The sequence below is a fragment of the Pleurodeles waltl genome, chromosome 6, assembly GCF_031143425.1.
Source record: "Pleurodeles waltl isolate 20211129_DDA chromosome 6, aPleWal1.hap1.20221129, whole genome shotgun sequence".
Lineage (NCBI taxonomy): Eukaryota > Metazoa > Chordata > Amphibia > Caudata > Salamandridae > Pleurodeles > Pleurodeles waltl.
The window spans coordinates 824,663,149-824,679,515 of record NC_090445.1 but is presented as its reverse complement, the minus strand read 5'-3'; the positions used below and the strand labels follow the sequence as shown (position 1 = coordinate 824,679,515).

The window sequence follows — 16,367 nt, the reverse complement described above, 5'->3', positions numbered from 1 at the left end:
CATTTCTGCTATTTGTTATATTATTTCTCTCTTTCTCTACACTGTCATTATCACTTCTTACAATGGCTAAATGGCTCATGTGGCAAATACTACCATCATCCAGTTCTACAGTGTTTTTCATTACTCTTACAATTTTTTTGAATACTGAAATTGCTTTTCCCTTTAGCAACCCTTATAAATGACTTCATACATACCCATTGTCCCACTTTCAGTTTCACTTCTTATACCCCATGCTTGATGTCAAAATAGGTCTTTTTTTATTCTGTGCTGCCAGGAGTAATTTCTTTACTTCTTTTTCGTCCCATATTACTTTCATTCCTCTATTCATCCAACCTGGATTAACCTTAAAGTGAGGTACATATCCTCTCATAAACCCAAATGGGCTCTCACCTACTGAATCATGAATGAACCCCGTATATCCAAACCATTTTTTAAATTCCATAATTAAATCCTCCCTTCCCTGATTAGCCTACTGCAAAATGCCTTTTATTAATCTTTTCGCTCTCTCTACAACACTATTTCCTCTAAGGTGACATACTGCAGTCAATTTATGGGCTATACCTGCACATTTTCTGTAATCCCTAATTTCTTCAGACTTGAATTTAACACCATTGTCTGTAAGTAAAGATGTTGGAAAACCTTCCCTAACAAATATATCATCTAAGAATCTAATTACAGTCTTTGTATCCTCTTTCCATTTGGAAAACAAGTCCATCAATACTAGAATGTATTTATTCAACCCATCACTCCATACAATAGGCCCCATAATGTCCAGAGCCACCTCTTCCCATGGTAAATTTGGACATTGTAAAGAATTTGCAGGGGACTCAATGTTTTTGAGATTTGTCAGCTCTTTTACAGTCTATACTGGACCTCACATATCTTTATGTTTCCACATCTAATTTAGGCCCCCAATACATTATTTTAATATTATGTATAGTGTGTGCAATCCCAGGATGTCCTTTGTGGCAAAGTGATATTTTACTTCTTATGTTGTAGGGCGGTATCACTTTATCACCTCTTACTACAAATATGTTCTTAACACCCAGTTCATCTCTTCCCTTCCAGTACTTTCATTTCCCCAAAAAGTTCTGCTTTCACACACTTTCCCCAGCCACTCGCAACCTTATCTTTCACAGTTTTCAAAATTTCATCTTCTTCGTATGCCTTCAACAACTTTTTTTTGTAAGATTTTGCTTTCATTAATCATGACTATTCCTGCTACAGATACGTCATTCCAGGGTTTGTCATTCCAACTCAATGAGGGGTATTGATAACCGGCTCAAAAATCAGCTGTGGAACATACTGTACCTCATATATGAAACCTTGCAATGCATTCATAATCTCGCAATTTTTGCAGAGGTCCTTGATAATCCTTCATTGGTCAAGAGTTTTGTCAAAGGTTTATGATCAGATCTGATTATAAATTTTCTTCCCCATAAGAACTTATGAAAATGCTCTAATGCCCAAACACACACCAGGGTTTCTCTTTCTATCACAGAGTACTTCTCCTCTGTAGGAGATAAAGATCGAGATGCAAAAGCTGTGACTACTTCATTGCCTAGTTCATTCCTCTGTGTGAGTACACTTCCTAAACCCTTACCACTAGCATCTGTGGTGACATATGTTTCACCTGACGGGTCAAAACCTTGTAAAGTGGGTGCTTTACTAATTGCCTGTTTAATCTAAAAAAATGACCTTTGTCAATCTCATGACCATTCAAATTTGCTTTTGTTTTTTAGCATGGGTTTTTTCAGAAAAATGTCCAACAATTTTAGAATAAAACTCTGCCAATCCCAAAAATCAACAAAGTTCATCCTTGTTTTTAGGAGACAGAGCTCTATTGATAGCCTCTACTAATTTTTCGTAGATTTAATTCCTTTTCACTAATTTAATGTCCCAGATTTGTGACTTTTCTTTCAGCAGACTTACATTTGTTAATTTCAGCGGTTAAACCTTTTTCACTGAGAATGTTCAACACATTTCTCAATAAGTCACCATGTTGTTTTCTGTTTTTTTTCTCATAATTAAAATGTCATCCTGGAAGAATGGCACATTAGTCATCTCTTCAAAGAGTTGTGCCATAAGTCTCTGAAAGCAGCTTCTGCTGACACTAAGCTAAACTGCATTTGTCGGAATTGGTAGCAGCCAAAAGGTGTGCAAAAAGTGGTACGATGTCTACTCTCTGGACGTAAAGCACTTTGGTGGTATGCAGAAGAGAGATCTAATGTAGAAAAACATTTTGCATTCCTGGTCAGTGACAGCATCTCATCAATGTGCGGCAACAGAAATTGGTTCACAATGATGCTGCTACTAAGTCCTCTCAAATCAACACATAATCTCACCTTGCCATTGGCTCATCTGGCTATTACCAGTGGAGAAACCATTCAGATGCCTCAGCTGATTTAATAATAATAATACAAGCCTCTCTACGTTTATCCAATTCCAACTTTACTTCATCCCTGACTATGAAAGGGACATTACATGTCTTATGAATTTTAGGGTTTGTAATATATAATTTAATCTGATTTGATGGGTAAAAGACAGATGTAACTCATTCAAAACCTATTTTCTAGTGTCTTCACTTTCGCAGGCAACCAGATCTTGATTATAAATATTAGGATCTAAAGTTATGTTTAGTTTCCTTTGATCCTTCCAATCCAACACTGATGGCCCACCTTTGGCAATGTGCAAATAACGCATGTCTGTTCTTGAACCTAAAAATCAGTTGCCTGAAACCAATCATATCAATTTGTTTCCTGTATAAATTTCAGGACTAATGTCTGACAATTCCAGATGATCTCCAGTTGCTGCAACAAAATGCTTCACCCATACGCTCTCAGCAGTATTTGTGTAAGGTGAACTCAAGCCAGCTGCTACTTGCAATGATATGCCACCAAACAAAACCTAACAAAGTGGTTTGTTTTCACCCTCATCAGAAATGTTCAACAGTTTTGTTTTGTAAACACATTTAAAACTAACAGCACGCACACTCTCATCTGACAATGTTTCTTCTTCATCACTCTCCTTCACACATGAAACTTTGTTCAAATACTTTTTCTTTTCTTTGCCTTTGCGTACCTTTGGAAAGTGACCCACTAAACCACATTCTAAGCATTTAGCTGATTTAGCTGGACACTTGTCAAATTTTACAGAATGTGCTTCCACACTAGCAATGAGTACATTTTGAGTTGTTAGTAGATGTAGTACGATCATCAGAAATTTTGTTTTATTATCTGTCTTGTCTTCTGCCAAAGCAACTTTGGTGCAATGTTCTAATAACTTATCCTTTTTATGATTACTATGATGTCTTTACGACTAGAATCCCCTTCAATCCATAACCTTATTCTTTGCATACATGAGAACTTAGTCTCTAATCAGTTCATCGTGTAGATTGCAAAATATACAAGTAATAGCCAGTTTCTTTAAGGCTGATATATAATCCTCAAAAGCCTCCTGTTTTTCTTGTTTCTTCTGTGAAAATCTTTGTCTCATTACTGCTACGCAAACTGTGGGTGACAAATGTTCATCTAATCTAAAATGGCCTGTTTAAATACGTCCACATCTCCACTATCTGCACTTCTTTCCTATTTTAGAAGTTGATTGTATATTCGTAAACCTTCTGGACTCAAACAGTACATCAGTATTCTTTTCTTCCTTTCCGGTGAAACAAATTCCACTACAGTCCTCTAAATTAGCTATGTAATTATAAAGTACTCCTTCCACTTACATCATTGCATTGCAGGTTTACCGCTATAGATAAAAATTTATTAGGCAAGCTCAGATGTAATCATGAACTAATAATTGCAGGAGCAGTAGGGGTAGTTTCCATTGTAGACAGTTTTTAAATGCAATAGTGAGAGTTAGAGTTATTCACGTTGTAAATGACAATGTCATTTAGCTATGTGTTTTGGTTTGGAGTGTAGTGGATAAATGGCAGGTGCCAAACCAGGCCTCATAAAATCATGAAAATGTCACTAGTCCTGCAGGTCAAGTAACTTAAATAATCTACACGACCTAACTAATTAACATACTTGACTCGTAAACATGTCTCAAATTGTGCGCTCGTGGAAAAATAATTTACAGAGTCCCCTTTATCTTCATTCTCACATACGATTGCACCTTCAAATATGTGAGCTCAGCATTTCTCCAGTACATAAAAACCACTTGTTTGATTGAGTAGACTAAAGTTTGCTGCATGTATCACAAGAATAGAGCCCACATATAGAGGACACGTGACTTTCTTTTAGTTTACTAACAGCATTGCCATCAGGGCAGGGGTGTTTCTCAGTTTGTTTAAACACTCACTTTTACTAAGTATACTGCTAAACCATGATGTAGTAGCATATTGTCATTTATATGCAGTAAATTTCCAAGAAATGTCAAAAAAACTCCCCACTAGCTTGCAGCTTTACTGATAAAACTATGTAGTGTATTAACAATCTGTGAAAATTGGGTTTCAGAAAACATATCCTTTGCACATCAACACGTAAAGTATTCTGATTTGTTTTCATCCTATTAAAATATTTTTTCCATCACACAGAAATTCAAAAAGTGAGCTTCCACAACTACTGAAATATATTTTGAAATGTTTGTACAGCTGACTTAGTCATTTAAATGTTGTGTGACACCTATATTTATTATCTATTTTACACTCTAAACAGGTCACGTAGTTCACCTTACAAAGTCCTGGAACTCTGCAGTCAGAAGGAAAATGAATTGTAAGACAAACTGACCTTTGACCTCTGTCTGTGAATAGAGAGTGAATTTGACATAAGAACAAGATTTAAAGGCATCTTTTATTGCCCTTCCACTTTCTGACTGAATAGACCACCTGGTCTTTGTCAACTTGACAGAAGGGGCGAGTAATCCTAAAAATAGCTTGACCTGATCAAATATGACTCTCCATAGCGAGTGGTCAAGTAGATTTTTCTAGCCCTGCACAGAAACCCTCCCAGGCCTGTCACTGCAGGAGAGGACACACAAGGCCGCCATCTTGAGAGTGTTTTTGCCTCATTCCTACAGACTTGTTGTGATACCCTAGAGATACAACCCTTTCTAGTGTGTTTACCTAAACTTTTATAGCACCAAACAAGCCACAAAGAGCAGCTTTGTGCATGTAGCCCAGAGAATGAGGGGGTCAAAAGAGTTCGGAGCAAAGAAAAGGGGGCAGCCATATATGTGTCTGTGTTAAACTTTTGAAGGAATTATTCTTATCCATTGGCAATACCAGCCTAACTTCTAAAAACAGTGACAGTATACAAAGAGAATAACAGAAGAGGCAGCTTAACTGAACAGGAAGCCTCAAATGTGTGCAGGTTGGTGAAACAGAGCTTCACTGGTAGATGGGCCGACAGGATAGATTCCAGAGGTGCAACATCTGTGACCTTGGGTCAGTGATTTAAATAGAAATACATAAGGAGGGGTACTATGTATTCATTTGAAGCACTGCCGTGGGTTAATAATCTTATGACAACCCTTGGCTCAGGACTGTTACCTGAATCTCCTGGGCATTGACAGTGCCTTTTCGGTGCATACATTTGTAGACTGGCTGATGGTTTTGAAGTCAGAATTATGTCTGATGGGGTGGCTACTCAAAAGTTGAAGTCTTGGCCTTGCTATCTAGATCACTCAGAGTAGAGTGTGAAGCCTGGGTTTGGACAAGAGAGTGTTTTTTTGCCTAGACCACCAGTGCCCCATAAGGCTCCTTCAGGGCTTGTTCATTGTCATTTTTTCAGGCTATGAAAAGGATTTAAATGTATGTTTTTTGGGGAGATTCCAAGGTAGGCCCAAAACCATGTCAGAGTTTCTTGATACCCACATAAGATAACTTACCTAAAAATAATTTATATGGAACTTATTTACTAAGTGGTTACCCTGCAAGCCTGGCATGGATCCTGCCTGTTTGTTGTCTTATACAAAAAAAGACTTCAGTCACAATGACACATTTGGGTTACATAAGTACAAGCAATGGCTGGTCCTGGTGGCCACAATTTGTGAAACAACAGTTATTCTGTTTAAAACATCTCCTGCCCATGGAGACTTTACTGTTACTGTCCAGGATTGACTTTGAGATGTAGATCTTGGGGTTTGTGTACTCATATAAACAAACAAATGTATATTCCTACAGACACAGGAAGGCGTGGTGAAGCACTGGGGGGAGCCCAAGTAGAAACAGGAGTGAGAAAAGAGCCACTTGATAGAGTCAGAAAGATATTTTCTTGTCATTGATTTTCCATGTAATTGGTAACCACGGCAATCAGAAATAATGCACAGAGTTTACATCAAATTATGCATGGGAACTTACTGGAGTGGTTACATGAAGCCTGGGGTTGGAAGAGAGGAGAGAAGGTTAAACATTGCTAGTCTGTGACAGACGAAGCGTGGATCATTATACACATGAGTCCAGAGGGTGATAGGGAAGCGCTCTGCACCTCTGACAGCGACTGTGGAGGGTATTCGAGGTGGTGCAGTGCTATTTGAGCGCTGTTTTAGACAATGTTTCAGAAAGTCGCATCTGCAAGGTCGCAATACCTGTGAGGGGACTGTCATCAAAGCCATGACACCAGTGAATTCTGAGAGGAGGAAGTGATGGAGTTTGCGCCAATTTTGTGTCCTGTGATACGCTGCTCCTCTCACTGTGGCACCCTTGTGTTAGCTTCTTTGTGCTACGAGCTTAGGAAAATGGCTGCCTCTACTAACTGAACTCTATTTGAAGAGACCCAATTTACATCCAAAACCTAGATGTTTTTTGCTATCAAGCTTGATACCATGAAGTGCTTGGGTCTGGAGTCAAGACTCCTTTTCTACCCATTTTGGAGACTACACCTTTCGCCATATTCTTGCCTAGAACTAACCTATGTGCTTGGTTGGTGGCCCTCCGGAGGTTACCAAGAGCATGTGCTCTTGCCTAGTGTTAAGCTCTACTCAAGTCATTTGGTTGATGCACCCACTGCAGAGGTCTTGACATAACAAGAATGTCACAGTTTACAATCCTGACATAGCTTTTTCACTTCTTCATCTCTGCAAGGTTGATGCAAATTAATTATAGCGATTTTGTTAAGAATGGCACCTCTTTTGCAGCAATATGAAATGGCGGAACCTGTATTACCAAGCGCTATATGAGAAAAATGAGTTATTCGCAGACTGCCCCAACACTCACCAGATAAAGAATCTTAGGGGAGAGGATGTGGCGGAAGGGCCAGAGCTGCCGACTTTCGAGCTGAGGAACACAGTTTGAGTCTCGGCACCGGCTCAGCATCCTATGATTCTGGGCAAATCACTTAATCTTGCCTTGCTACCAAAAATGAATGTGTTCTTGTGTAATGTAACCGGTGCTTACGTAAATCGCTGTAATACCTTTGTATCGAGTTCACGATACATAAAACAGGGAAAAAAATAAAAATAAAAAAGACCCCGCAGACTTCTCAAAGAAACAGCAAGATGCCCGAAAACAAGGTAGAAGAAAAAACATACCATCATGAGCGTGAAGTGGCGAGGCAAAAGAAAGAAAACAAGGGGATACAGAGCAAGTGGCCACTGCGGCACCAGAGTTAACAGGCAACAGTGGGAGGAGGATGATTGAGTGGCGGGTCAAGCAAGAATACGACATTGGGGAGTGCAATTTAAGCACTGTGGATGAAGCAGTAGGGTGCCCTCGAGCTCAGCATTGTAAGCACATTGACTCACAGGAGCAGGAAACCAAGAAAAAAAGTCCTTCGAAGAACAGATAAACACGACAAAGCATAATTATACAATAGTTAGTCCCTGCTACAAAAGAGAAAAAGAGGGGACAAAGAGACATGACTAACCACTAGCAAGCAAGGAATTTTAAATAACACTGTAACAAACACATAACAGGGTTCTAAGCCTACAGAAGTAGGTATACTGAAAGTATACAAGAGGCCGTACGCTTATGCTCAACCTAAAAAGGGCAACAATATGTAATTCAGTGTTCAGGACCCTAGTTTATTATGGTAGTTTATTGGCTGTTTAAGTATGACTAATCTTTAAGAAATATACATGGGTCGAGTGGAAAAAGATGTGTCCGATCAGGGGAGGGAGAGCTGCAAAGGATAACTTCAAACATTTCCATTTTCAATAAAAACCTTTGGACAATTACAGATTTCCTGAACATCTGACACTCCTGGACCCTCCTGGACCCTCCTGGATAAAAATTTACATTTCTGCATAATTTAGTTAACTGTACCTCATCATTTGGTCCTTCTTTGTTGCATAATTCCAGTGACCATAAATATACTCTATTATGTCACTCTAATGCCATCATTAATTCATAAATCCCAATTATCCCTTTCATTACTGGACCATAACCCATTTCACACTTACCTTGCGTGTGTATGTGCCTTTGTGTGATGGTCAGACAACGCAAAAGGTAGTACTGATTTAACCTTAACTCCACCCCAGCTTTGAAGTGTAAATGTTGAGTGTAAATGTCCATAAGAGTGTGCGTCATTACCTGTGTGGTTGAGTGTCTAAATGGATGAGTGAGTCTCTTTATACTACATTAAGTGGTTTTTATGTGACCATGTATGATTTTAGATTTGGTATTGAATGGGTTTGTTCCACTTATTTTTCCTTTTAAAGTGTGAGTCCAGCCATTTGGCAACATTAACATTGTCCTTGCTGGTTTCACTGATGTAATTTGGCAGGTTATCTGTAATAATGTGTAAGGTCATAAGCAGTGCATGGCGGTGATAGGAGTTGTGTTGTTCCTTAAATGGTGAATTTTTATATGATTTTGTTTTTGCCGCTGTCGCTGCAATTGCTACCCTGTTAACTTTACTTAAGTCATATAAAGAGACAGAATTTATGCTGTAGCTTTTTCGCACCTGCTGCAGAAAGCCATGTTTAGCCAGCAAGTCCAATGGTGTACTATAAGAAACACTGAGGTTAATGCACTTGCTAGGTACATGGCTACGTTTCGTCAAAGGTTTGAAGCATCTTAAAGCAAATTGTAGGGTTAATGCCCCTGTTGTGTTAGGTGATTGCTTTGGTGCCTCCCTGGTTTCAATAACTCCCTGGGCTTACCTAATTGCTGGGTGTCCCCACTCCTGCTCCAGTAGACTGCGGTCAACTGCTTCAGTCCTAGTGTCTCTATCAAATTTGTAGAACGAACACTGGGGCCACTGTCAGCTGTCTGCCCAGACTCATAGGGGGTATTTCAGCATCTTGACATTACTGGCAGTGGAAATATTTATATGTCAAAACAGATAGAGGGTAGCATCAGTATTCGGCTCCATGGAATAACCTACAGATTTCAAATCAACAAGTATTGGCAAACCCAATAAGTCTCACCTTTGTGACCTATTGACTTTGCTAATGGTTTTTAGCCATGCTGTACAGCAAAGTAAAAAATACCCTTCGACGTGGCAGTCTGCATCATTTTGTAGGCATGCATACCACACATGAGCAAAACTACAAAGTGACGCAGGTGCCTTTTTCCCTTCTTTAGTTACGGATCTGAGTTGGATCAGTAACTAAAAAACTAAATCATGCAAAAGTTTTTTTTTTTTTTTTTTGTAAGCCAGCAGCCAGGTGTAGCCGAAGCAACAAGGGGGATGGTGGGAAAGAACAGCGAAACAACACAGGGGAGGCTGGAGGTGAAGAGTAAAGCAACATGGAGAGGGGAGGGAGGAATACCGAAGCAACACAGGAGGGGTTGGAAAAGCAAAGGGGAAGGTAGGATAAAAGCATCAGAGTTTGGGGGAAAGCAACAAGGTGGGAAGCAGGGGTGGAGAACCACACAGGTGACCGCAAGAGGGAGAAGCAATCTGGCAACAGAGAGAAACCTGGAGAGCAGGGGAAGAGACAAACAAAAGGGAGACAGCTCTAAAACACACAGGGGGTTATTACAACTTTGGAGGAGGTGTTAATCCGTCCCAAAAGTGACGGTAAAGTGACGGATATACCACCAGCCGTATTACGAGTACATTATATCCTATGAAACTTGTAATACGTCTGGTGGTATATCCCTCACTTTACCGTCACTTTTGGGACGGATTAACACCTCCTCCAAAGTTGTAATAACCCCCACAACAGATTCTAATAGAGAGTTTCACACTAAAGAAAAAAGTAGCTTAGTGGAATCAGCAATGCCAGCCAGTCAGAGAGATTGTAACAAGGCAAAATGCTCAATGGGCGGGACAAATACAAGGTTGAGAACCTGGGTCATGAATAGGAAGCAGGGAAATTAAAGTGGCAAGGAAAACCAGTCAATGGTCAGCAATGGGCGTGCTCCAAGCCCCCTCTGTGTGCTTGGTAAGCTATAATTTGCCTCACAGCAAACAGAACATGCGCTGTCTAGTAAGCTTGTCTTATAAAGTAATTGCTCTGTTTATACTGTGGGAGACGCAATTCACTACCCTGGAGCCGATTAAGTCCTAGACTGCGCAATTTCAGCTCTGGCATACACTTTCCACTAAATAGGGCTTGGCGTACATGTTATTCAATTCACTCATTCGGTCTCGGGGTAAAGGACACTTTCTTCATTAGTTTCCAGAGACCATTCAAAAATGTTTCTTTTAAATTGCAAACCGATTATCCATAATTCTGTTTTTTAAATCGCCATTTAAACTCCACAGCCAGATAAAACGTTGTTACATTTTGTTCTGCCAATTCTCTGTCATTAATTAGGCTGTGGTGACTCTTGTGTTGTGTTGCAGGACACGATCAACCAATTGGACAGTGACCTAAGGACCACAAAGAGTGAAATGGCTCGCCATCTGAGAGAATACCAAGACTTACTCAATGTCAAGATGGCTCTGGATATTGAAATAGCTGCTTACAGGTAATGCTAATGCAACATGCCTTTTCATTGTATAAACAAAATTAGTTTTACATAGTTTGACGCAAACCAGTTAAATGTCATTAGAAAATAATATGGACATATCAGTAGCTCAGGAAATTTTATTCTGCGCAGTGATTTATATTCTGTATAACTGTGTAAATGCAAATTCCGAATTGGTACACTGGTCTGGCCTATAAGAAAACAGGCAGATTGTTGAAGGCGGATCTAATCCTCTGTGAAGATAGTACAGCCAGCTAGAATCCCATCACAACTCGGATGAGCTGGGCACGACTCTATTTTTATAATCCGTTTTACATCCCAGGTGTGAAGTGATATATGTCTAAAACAAGATATATCGGTCTAAATGCCATGTTGGCAGTACAAAATGTTCACCTTCATCCTGCTCTTGCCACAGGTAGCATGTACTGGGTGTAGGTTGAGCGTACACAGTAAGAATATAGGGTCTAGTTTTTAAACACACTTTTAATTTCTTATGCAATTTAATTTTTTTGTCTAAACATGTGTATTCAAAAATAAAGTGTGTGATTTTTCCAAATTTACACCATGAAATGACGATGTTAGAGTTTCATTATAAAACTCAACTTAGAAATGACTTTTTGCCCTTTTTACGGTAAGAGCTGTTACAGTAGTCAAGAAGGGCCATGGCGAGAGCGCTAGTCACGGTGACCCTGTGTTTGGTTTTAAGTAGAGGTAGGATTTTACAGAGCGAGGCAGAGCAGCAGATTTACTCACTGGACCACTATGTTGACTTGGGGAGTTAACATGAGTTTAGAATTGAGGACACCTGGTTTCTTTCAGTGAAGTTAACAGAGGAGTTCCAAAGCCTGGGACACAGTCGAAGGGTAGTGAATTGTTCATTATTCCTCTTATTATCGGAAAGAGGCTCCATTTATGCAGACAAGTCTGTCCTTTGTGGAATTGAACACATGGTCCAAGCAAAAAGTGATGGTAAATTCGTTCTGTGGTCTCTTTTCCATTTGCAAGTGAATTTGGGTATCAACATTATACATTTAAAGATCACCTGACACTGCTGGAAAAGCTATGATTCGTGTATATGTTGAACAGTAGGCAAAAGAGAGAGAGATAATTGCTAAAGTTATTCCACATGACACGAGATGTGTAGATGACTTCAATGTGATTCGGCTGTGCTTGGTGAGAAATTATTGAATTCGAGTTTTCTGTAGCAGAAAGATCAAGGAATGTGAGAGCTGTATTTTGATTTGTCAATGGGAAGCAGGCGCTCTATTCGAAGGAGCTCTTTTCTAATGTTGGTTAAGGCGAATTCCGTGCCCCGTGCAGGCATCCTGGTTGATTATCGTAGAGAAGTGTGTCTAGATCCATATATTTCTGCAACTGCACCACAACCTTACTTTTCTCAATTTTAACAGTTTCTTAAAATTTGGATATTGGTCTGTAGCTGGCCAAGATCATCTGGTCTAGGAATGATTTTTCAAGAGAGGGATAATGATAGATTATTTGAGTGGGCTTGTGATGAGTCCAGATACAATAATATAGCCAGCTCTCTAGAATAGCATAGTGAACAAAGAAACGATGGACTGGAATGCAAACAGAATAATCACCAGTGGCTGAATGTAATTCAAAGATTCCACCCACTGGCTTTTTGTTTCCTTGGTGCTACTGGTGTACCCAAACATCACTGATGATTTATAAATAGACCGAAACAGGTCTAGAGTTGTTTGTGTTCTTATCTTGAGGGGAGAGGGGGTGCTCGCTTTGCAGTTCGGGCTGGGCTGTTCCTTTTGGAGCAGGACCAAGACTGATTTGCATTTGACTGGTCTCTGTGTAGAGTGGCACTGTGGGCAGAGAAACGATGAACTGGGAAGTGGTTTAGAGTAATTACCAGTTGCTGAGTTTAGTTCAAGCATCCCACCATACTCTCTTATTTCCTTTTTGTCTTTATTGAGATACAAGGAAGGCATTTATTATGTTTGTTATATCTGTCGGAAGAGAAGGGAATAATTGTTTCAAACACGCGGCTAAGCAAAAAATCAATGCATCAAGTTTGACGCTTTGTTTTTGAGGCCAGTCTTCGCACTTGTTCAGTCTCCAAGAGTCTGAATATTGAGAAAAGGTATTGTGACAGGTGGAAAGGTGAGAGGATAGTTAAGAGTGATATTTGTTTTGACAAAATATACATCTGAGAGTTCAATACCCTGACAAATTTAGCTTGAACCCTTCAGAGAAGGTAAACATTCATCTGTCGTTCCATGCTTAAGGGCCCTCTCTAGAATCGATTGCAAGAATTGCATTGCTGACAGATGGAATTGTATTGGTGATGGCTTAATTGTCAATAGAATTAGGAGTGTGTTTCAGTAATGGAAGTTTGTTTGCTGCTTCTAATCTAATATCTATTTTTATGTACTTCCAGGAAATTGCTAGAAGGCGAAGAAACCCGATTCAGCACTGGAGGAATTGGCATTTCAACCCAGAATCCATATACAAGTTCCAGTTATTCATTTCAATCTAAGGTGTATGGTTCCCCAGCCTCAAAATTATCTCCCACTGTTGCATCTAGTAAAAAGGAAGAGCGGGACGAGACGTCCAAACTGGTGTCTAAAACGTCTACTCATATAGGGGAAACATTTGAGGAAATTATTGAGGAAACTGTAGTCTCTACCAAGAAAGCTGAAAAGCCAGAGCAGTAAGATATAGACATCCCAATTAGAAATAACAAACCTTAGAGAAAGGTAGTATCAAGCTTTTACAGTACCACTACAGGGGGGTGGGGGCGGGGGGCATACACAAGCCATTTTAACTACATTCTTAAGCTGTCACGTGACTTTGTCACAGGAAGATGTTGATGTCGCTCTAAATGATGACAAAATTACAAATTAATTCGAGCTTCTGCTCACTTCCCTTTCAGTCTGAGTTAAAGGTTCGGCTGTTAGTCAGTGTAAGCATTAGTAGCACAGTTCCAGTTTTCATTTCCGTCCTCAGGGTTTTTGTGGGTGAGCCCAGATATGTAGGGTTCCTTCTTTTATTCTTTTGTGGGCTATTGCCCCATATATTCTCAAAGTTAGTAAGTTAGAAAATGCCATTTCTCATACATTTCATTTCGCACATGAGTTCACAAGGTGTATCCTGAAAGAATACCTCTGCAATCAGGCATGAAGTATAAAACATTATACCAGTTTAAGGTCACTCTACTGTTATCCATAGAACATGTACAAGGAGAGTAATGGCACAGTGAAGTATGAGATCATTTGAAGTAACCATTAGAGCTTAAGGAAACACTTTCAAATGGAACATCAAATGTGAAGGATCAAACCCAAATGGCAGTTCTCCCCCATCTCATCCCAGTGAAATGTTTTGAATGTTTGGGTTTACCAGTGAAAATCATAAAACATTACAACAATTTATTTCCTCTGTAATTTCTTTCTCTCTGACAAGTTCATTATGGTTACATTTCGCAGCAGCTCTTCTTAGAATATTTCACAGATTTATTCACCAGAAAGTATTTTGTGTAATTCATCATAGACGAGGCCACTGGAATTATGTGGCAGAGGAGCACCACATTATGCAGCAAGTTTGAAAAAATTATGCAGCAAGAAAAAGCAAATTATATGGCATAATGTGGCACATTTTGTGATAGTATTGATTCATTATTTTGACATTTACACACCTAGTAACAGTGTCTGGGAAAAGAGTTCACCTTATTAGTATCAATTTAACACCCAAATACAGCAATAAACAACTTGAATATGACTAGTTAACGTTTGGAACAAGCCTTCTAGTGCGCAGGAACTCGAGTCGCCATATTTTTTGTAACTTTTGATCCGTTTGCGCTAGAAAAACATATTTTGTTAAAATCTGCAGATTATGCAGCAACTGATGGATTGTGTGGCAAATAAGGCAAATTCATAATTGTGCGGAAATTGCTGCAGCCGCAATATTGCATAATTCCAGTGGCCCTGATTATAGACTAGTAAGAAGCACATAGATTCAAAATTACGTAGGTGTAGCCGCTCACATGCAATACAAAAGCACAGCATGAGCAATATTGCTCTTATCACACAGGCCTCCATTCTTGTGAGAGATGGACCGGATCAGAATCCCAGTCTGGCAGTCAAAGTCCCTCACTTATGTCCTATGCATGTTTACTCCTGGTCAGATGATCACATCTCGGCAGCAGTGGAGGCCTTTGGGCACCAATGAACGCGTTATTAATGCACATATCCGATGAGGAGCACATGCGGTATTAGGCATTTATTCGTAGCTTTTCTTAACTAGGGGATATTGTGTCCACTGAGCATGTAGAATATAAGGAGTCTTTGAGTGTTTGTGTATGATTTTCACGTAGAGTGTGAATCTTACTGTATTTAAAAGCACACAAGTCTTTCGGTGCATCTGGAAATTTAATGGAAGATAGTGGTGTCACAGTCAAATAATTCACAAGTAAAATATTAATTGCACCTAAATTTACATTTACGTACGAGTAAACAGATAAAAACGAATGTGGCTCTTTTTCCACGAAGAATAGTAATCTGAAAAGCATTGTACAGTGTGACAGTTGTCTTGAAAAGCCAATACTTTCCATGAGAGAGAATAGCATTGACTACATGCCTGGCGCCACCACTTTGAATATGTTGCTAACACCAGGCCGGGACATGGTAAGAACCATAGCACCCCATGTGGATAGTTGCGCCAAGGATACTGAAGAAGTCAGCAAGATGTCAAGTCAGATAAGTTTTTCCTCTAAGTTCTCATGACCATTGGCCATTGCCGATCCCATCCATAAGATTGCTCTGCTGGTCTTATCCTGTGGCTACAGAGCAGGGCTTGGGTTACACTGCAAGGCTTAGGAACTCACTTTCCTTCAGGATCACACTCAGGAGCTTCTTCAAGGCAGCACTCTCAAGCAAGGCTATACATACAATAGGTTTAAGATGCCTTATCGAGAGTGACGGATTTGCAGGATCTGAGAACAGAAGATTGGTGTCTGGTGCATTAAAGTGAGAGCACTGTGCTTTGAGATGATGTTCTCAAGGGATCTTTTGCCTGATTTCACTGTTTACAGTATTAGTCACAAAAGAAAGTCACTGTTTACCTTATCACCCAAAGCACAAATTAATAAAGTGAATAATTCCAAACATCTCTATGTTCCTTCTTTTTTGCTTCGACTCAATTGTTCTCCTGAGTTTGAAAAATGGATGGAAGGCCAATGTGTAACCTATTTGGTGTTTGTATTTTTTCCTACAAATCAAAGAGACTTCAAACACTTCAAATGAAAGTGGACTGGTCCGTCTAGTGTAGAAAAAACATCGTTACCTAGCCCTGTATTGCTAACAATCACCAACAACAGGCATTCTAGACTGTTCCTATGCTTTTAGTGTCTGTGTGGGTTGTGGTACCAGTTCTGACATAATTCACCCAGTGATCTCTCATGTTTCTCAGGAGGGCTGGCCAATGGTGTTCTTATGTATTTGTTTAGTTTTGCATGTAGCACTTGTTCAAGGAGTTCAATCAGTGTGGTACTAGAATATCATTGTCGATATATTGTCTGCCATAAATATGGTGT

General features: G+C 39.6%; 1 protein-coding gene across 1 annotated transcript in view; it reads left to right on the top strand.

Moving 5' to 3' along the window:
• INA (internexin neuronal intermediate filament protein alpha) overlaps nucleotides 1-15,939 on the top strand; it is a 32,232-nt gene extending 16,293 nt beyond the window's left edge. The window contains exons 2-3 of the mRNA XM_069239482.1: nucleotides 10,683-10,807; nucleotides 13,218-15,939. Coding sequence (XP_069095583.1) covers nucleotides 10,683-10,807; nucleotides 13,218-13,494 — 402 coding nt within the window. The 3' untranslated portion in view covers nucleotides 13,495-15,939. The remainder of the gene's footprint in view (nucleotides 1-10,682; nucleotides 10,808-13,217) is intronic.
• Nucleotides 15,940-16,367: the final 428 nt, after the last annotated feature.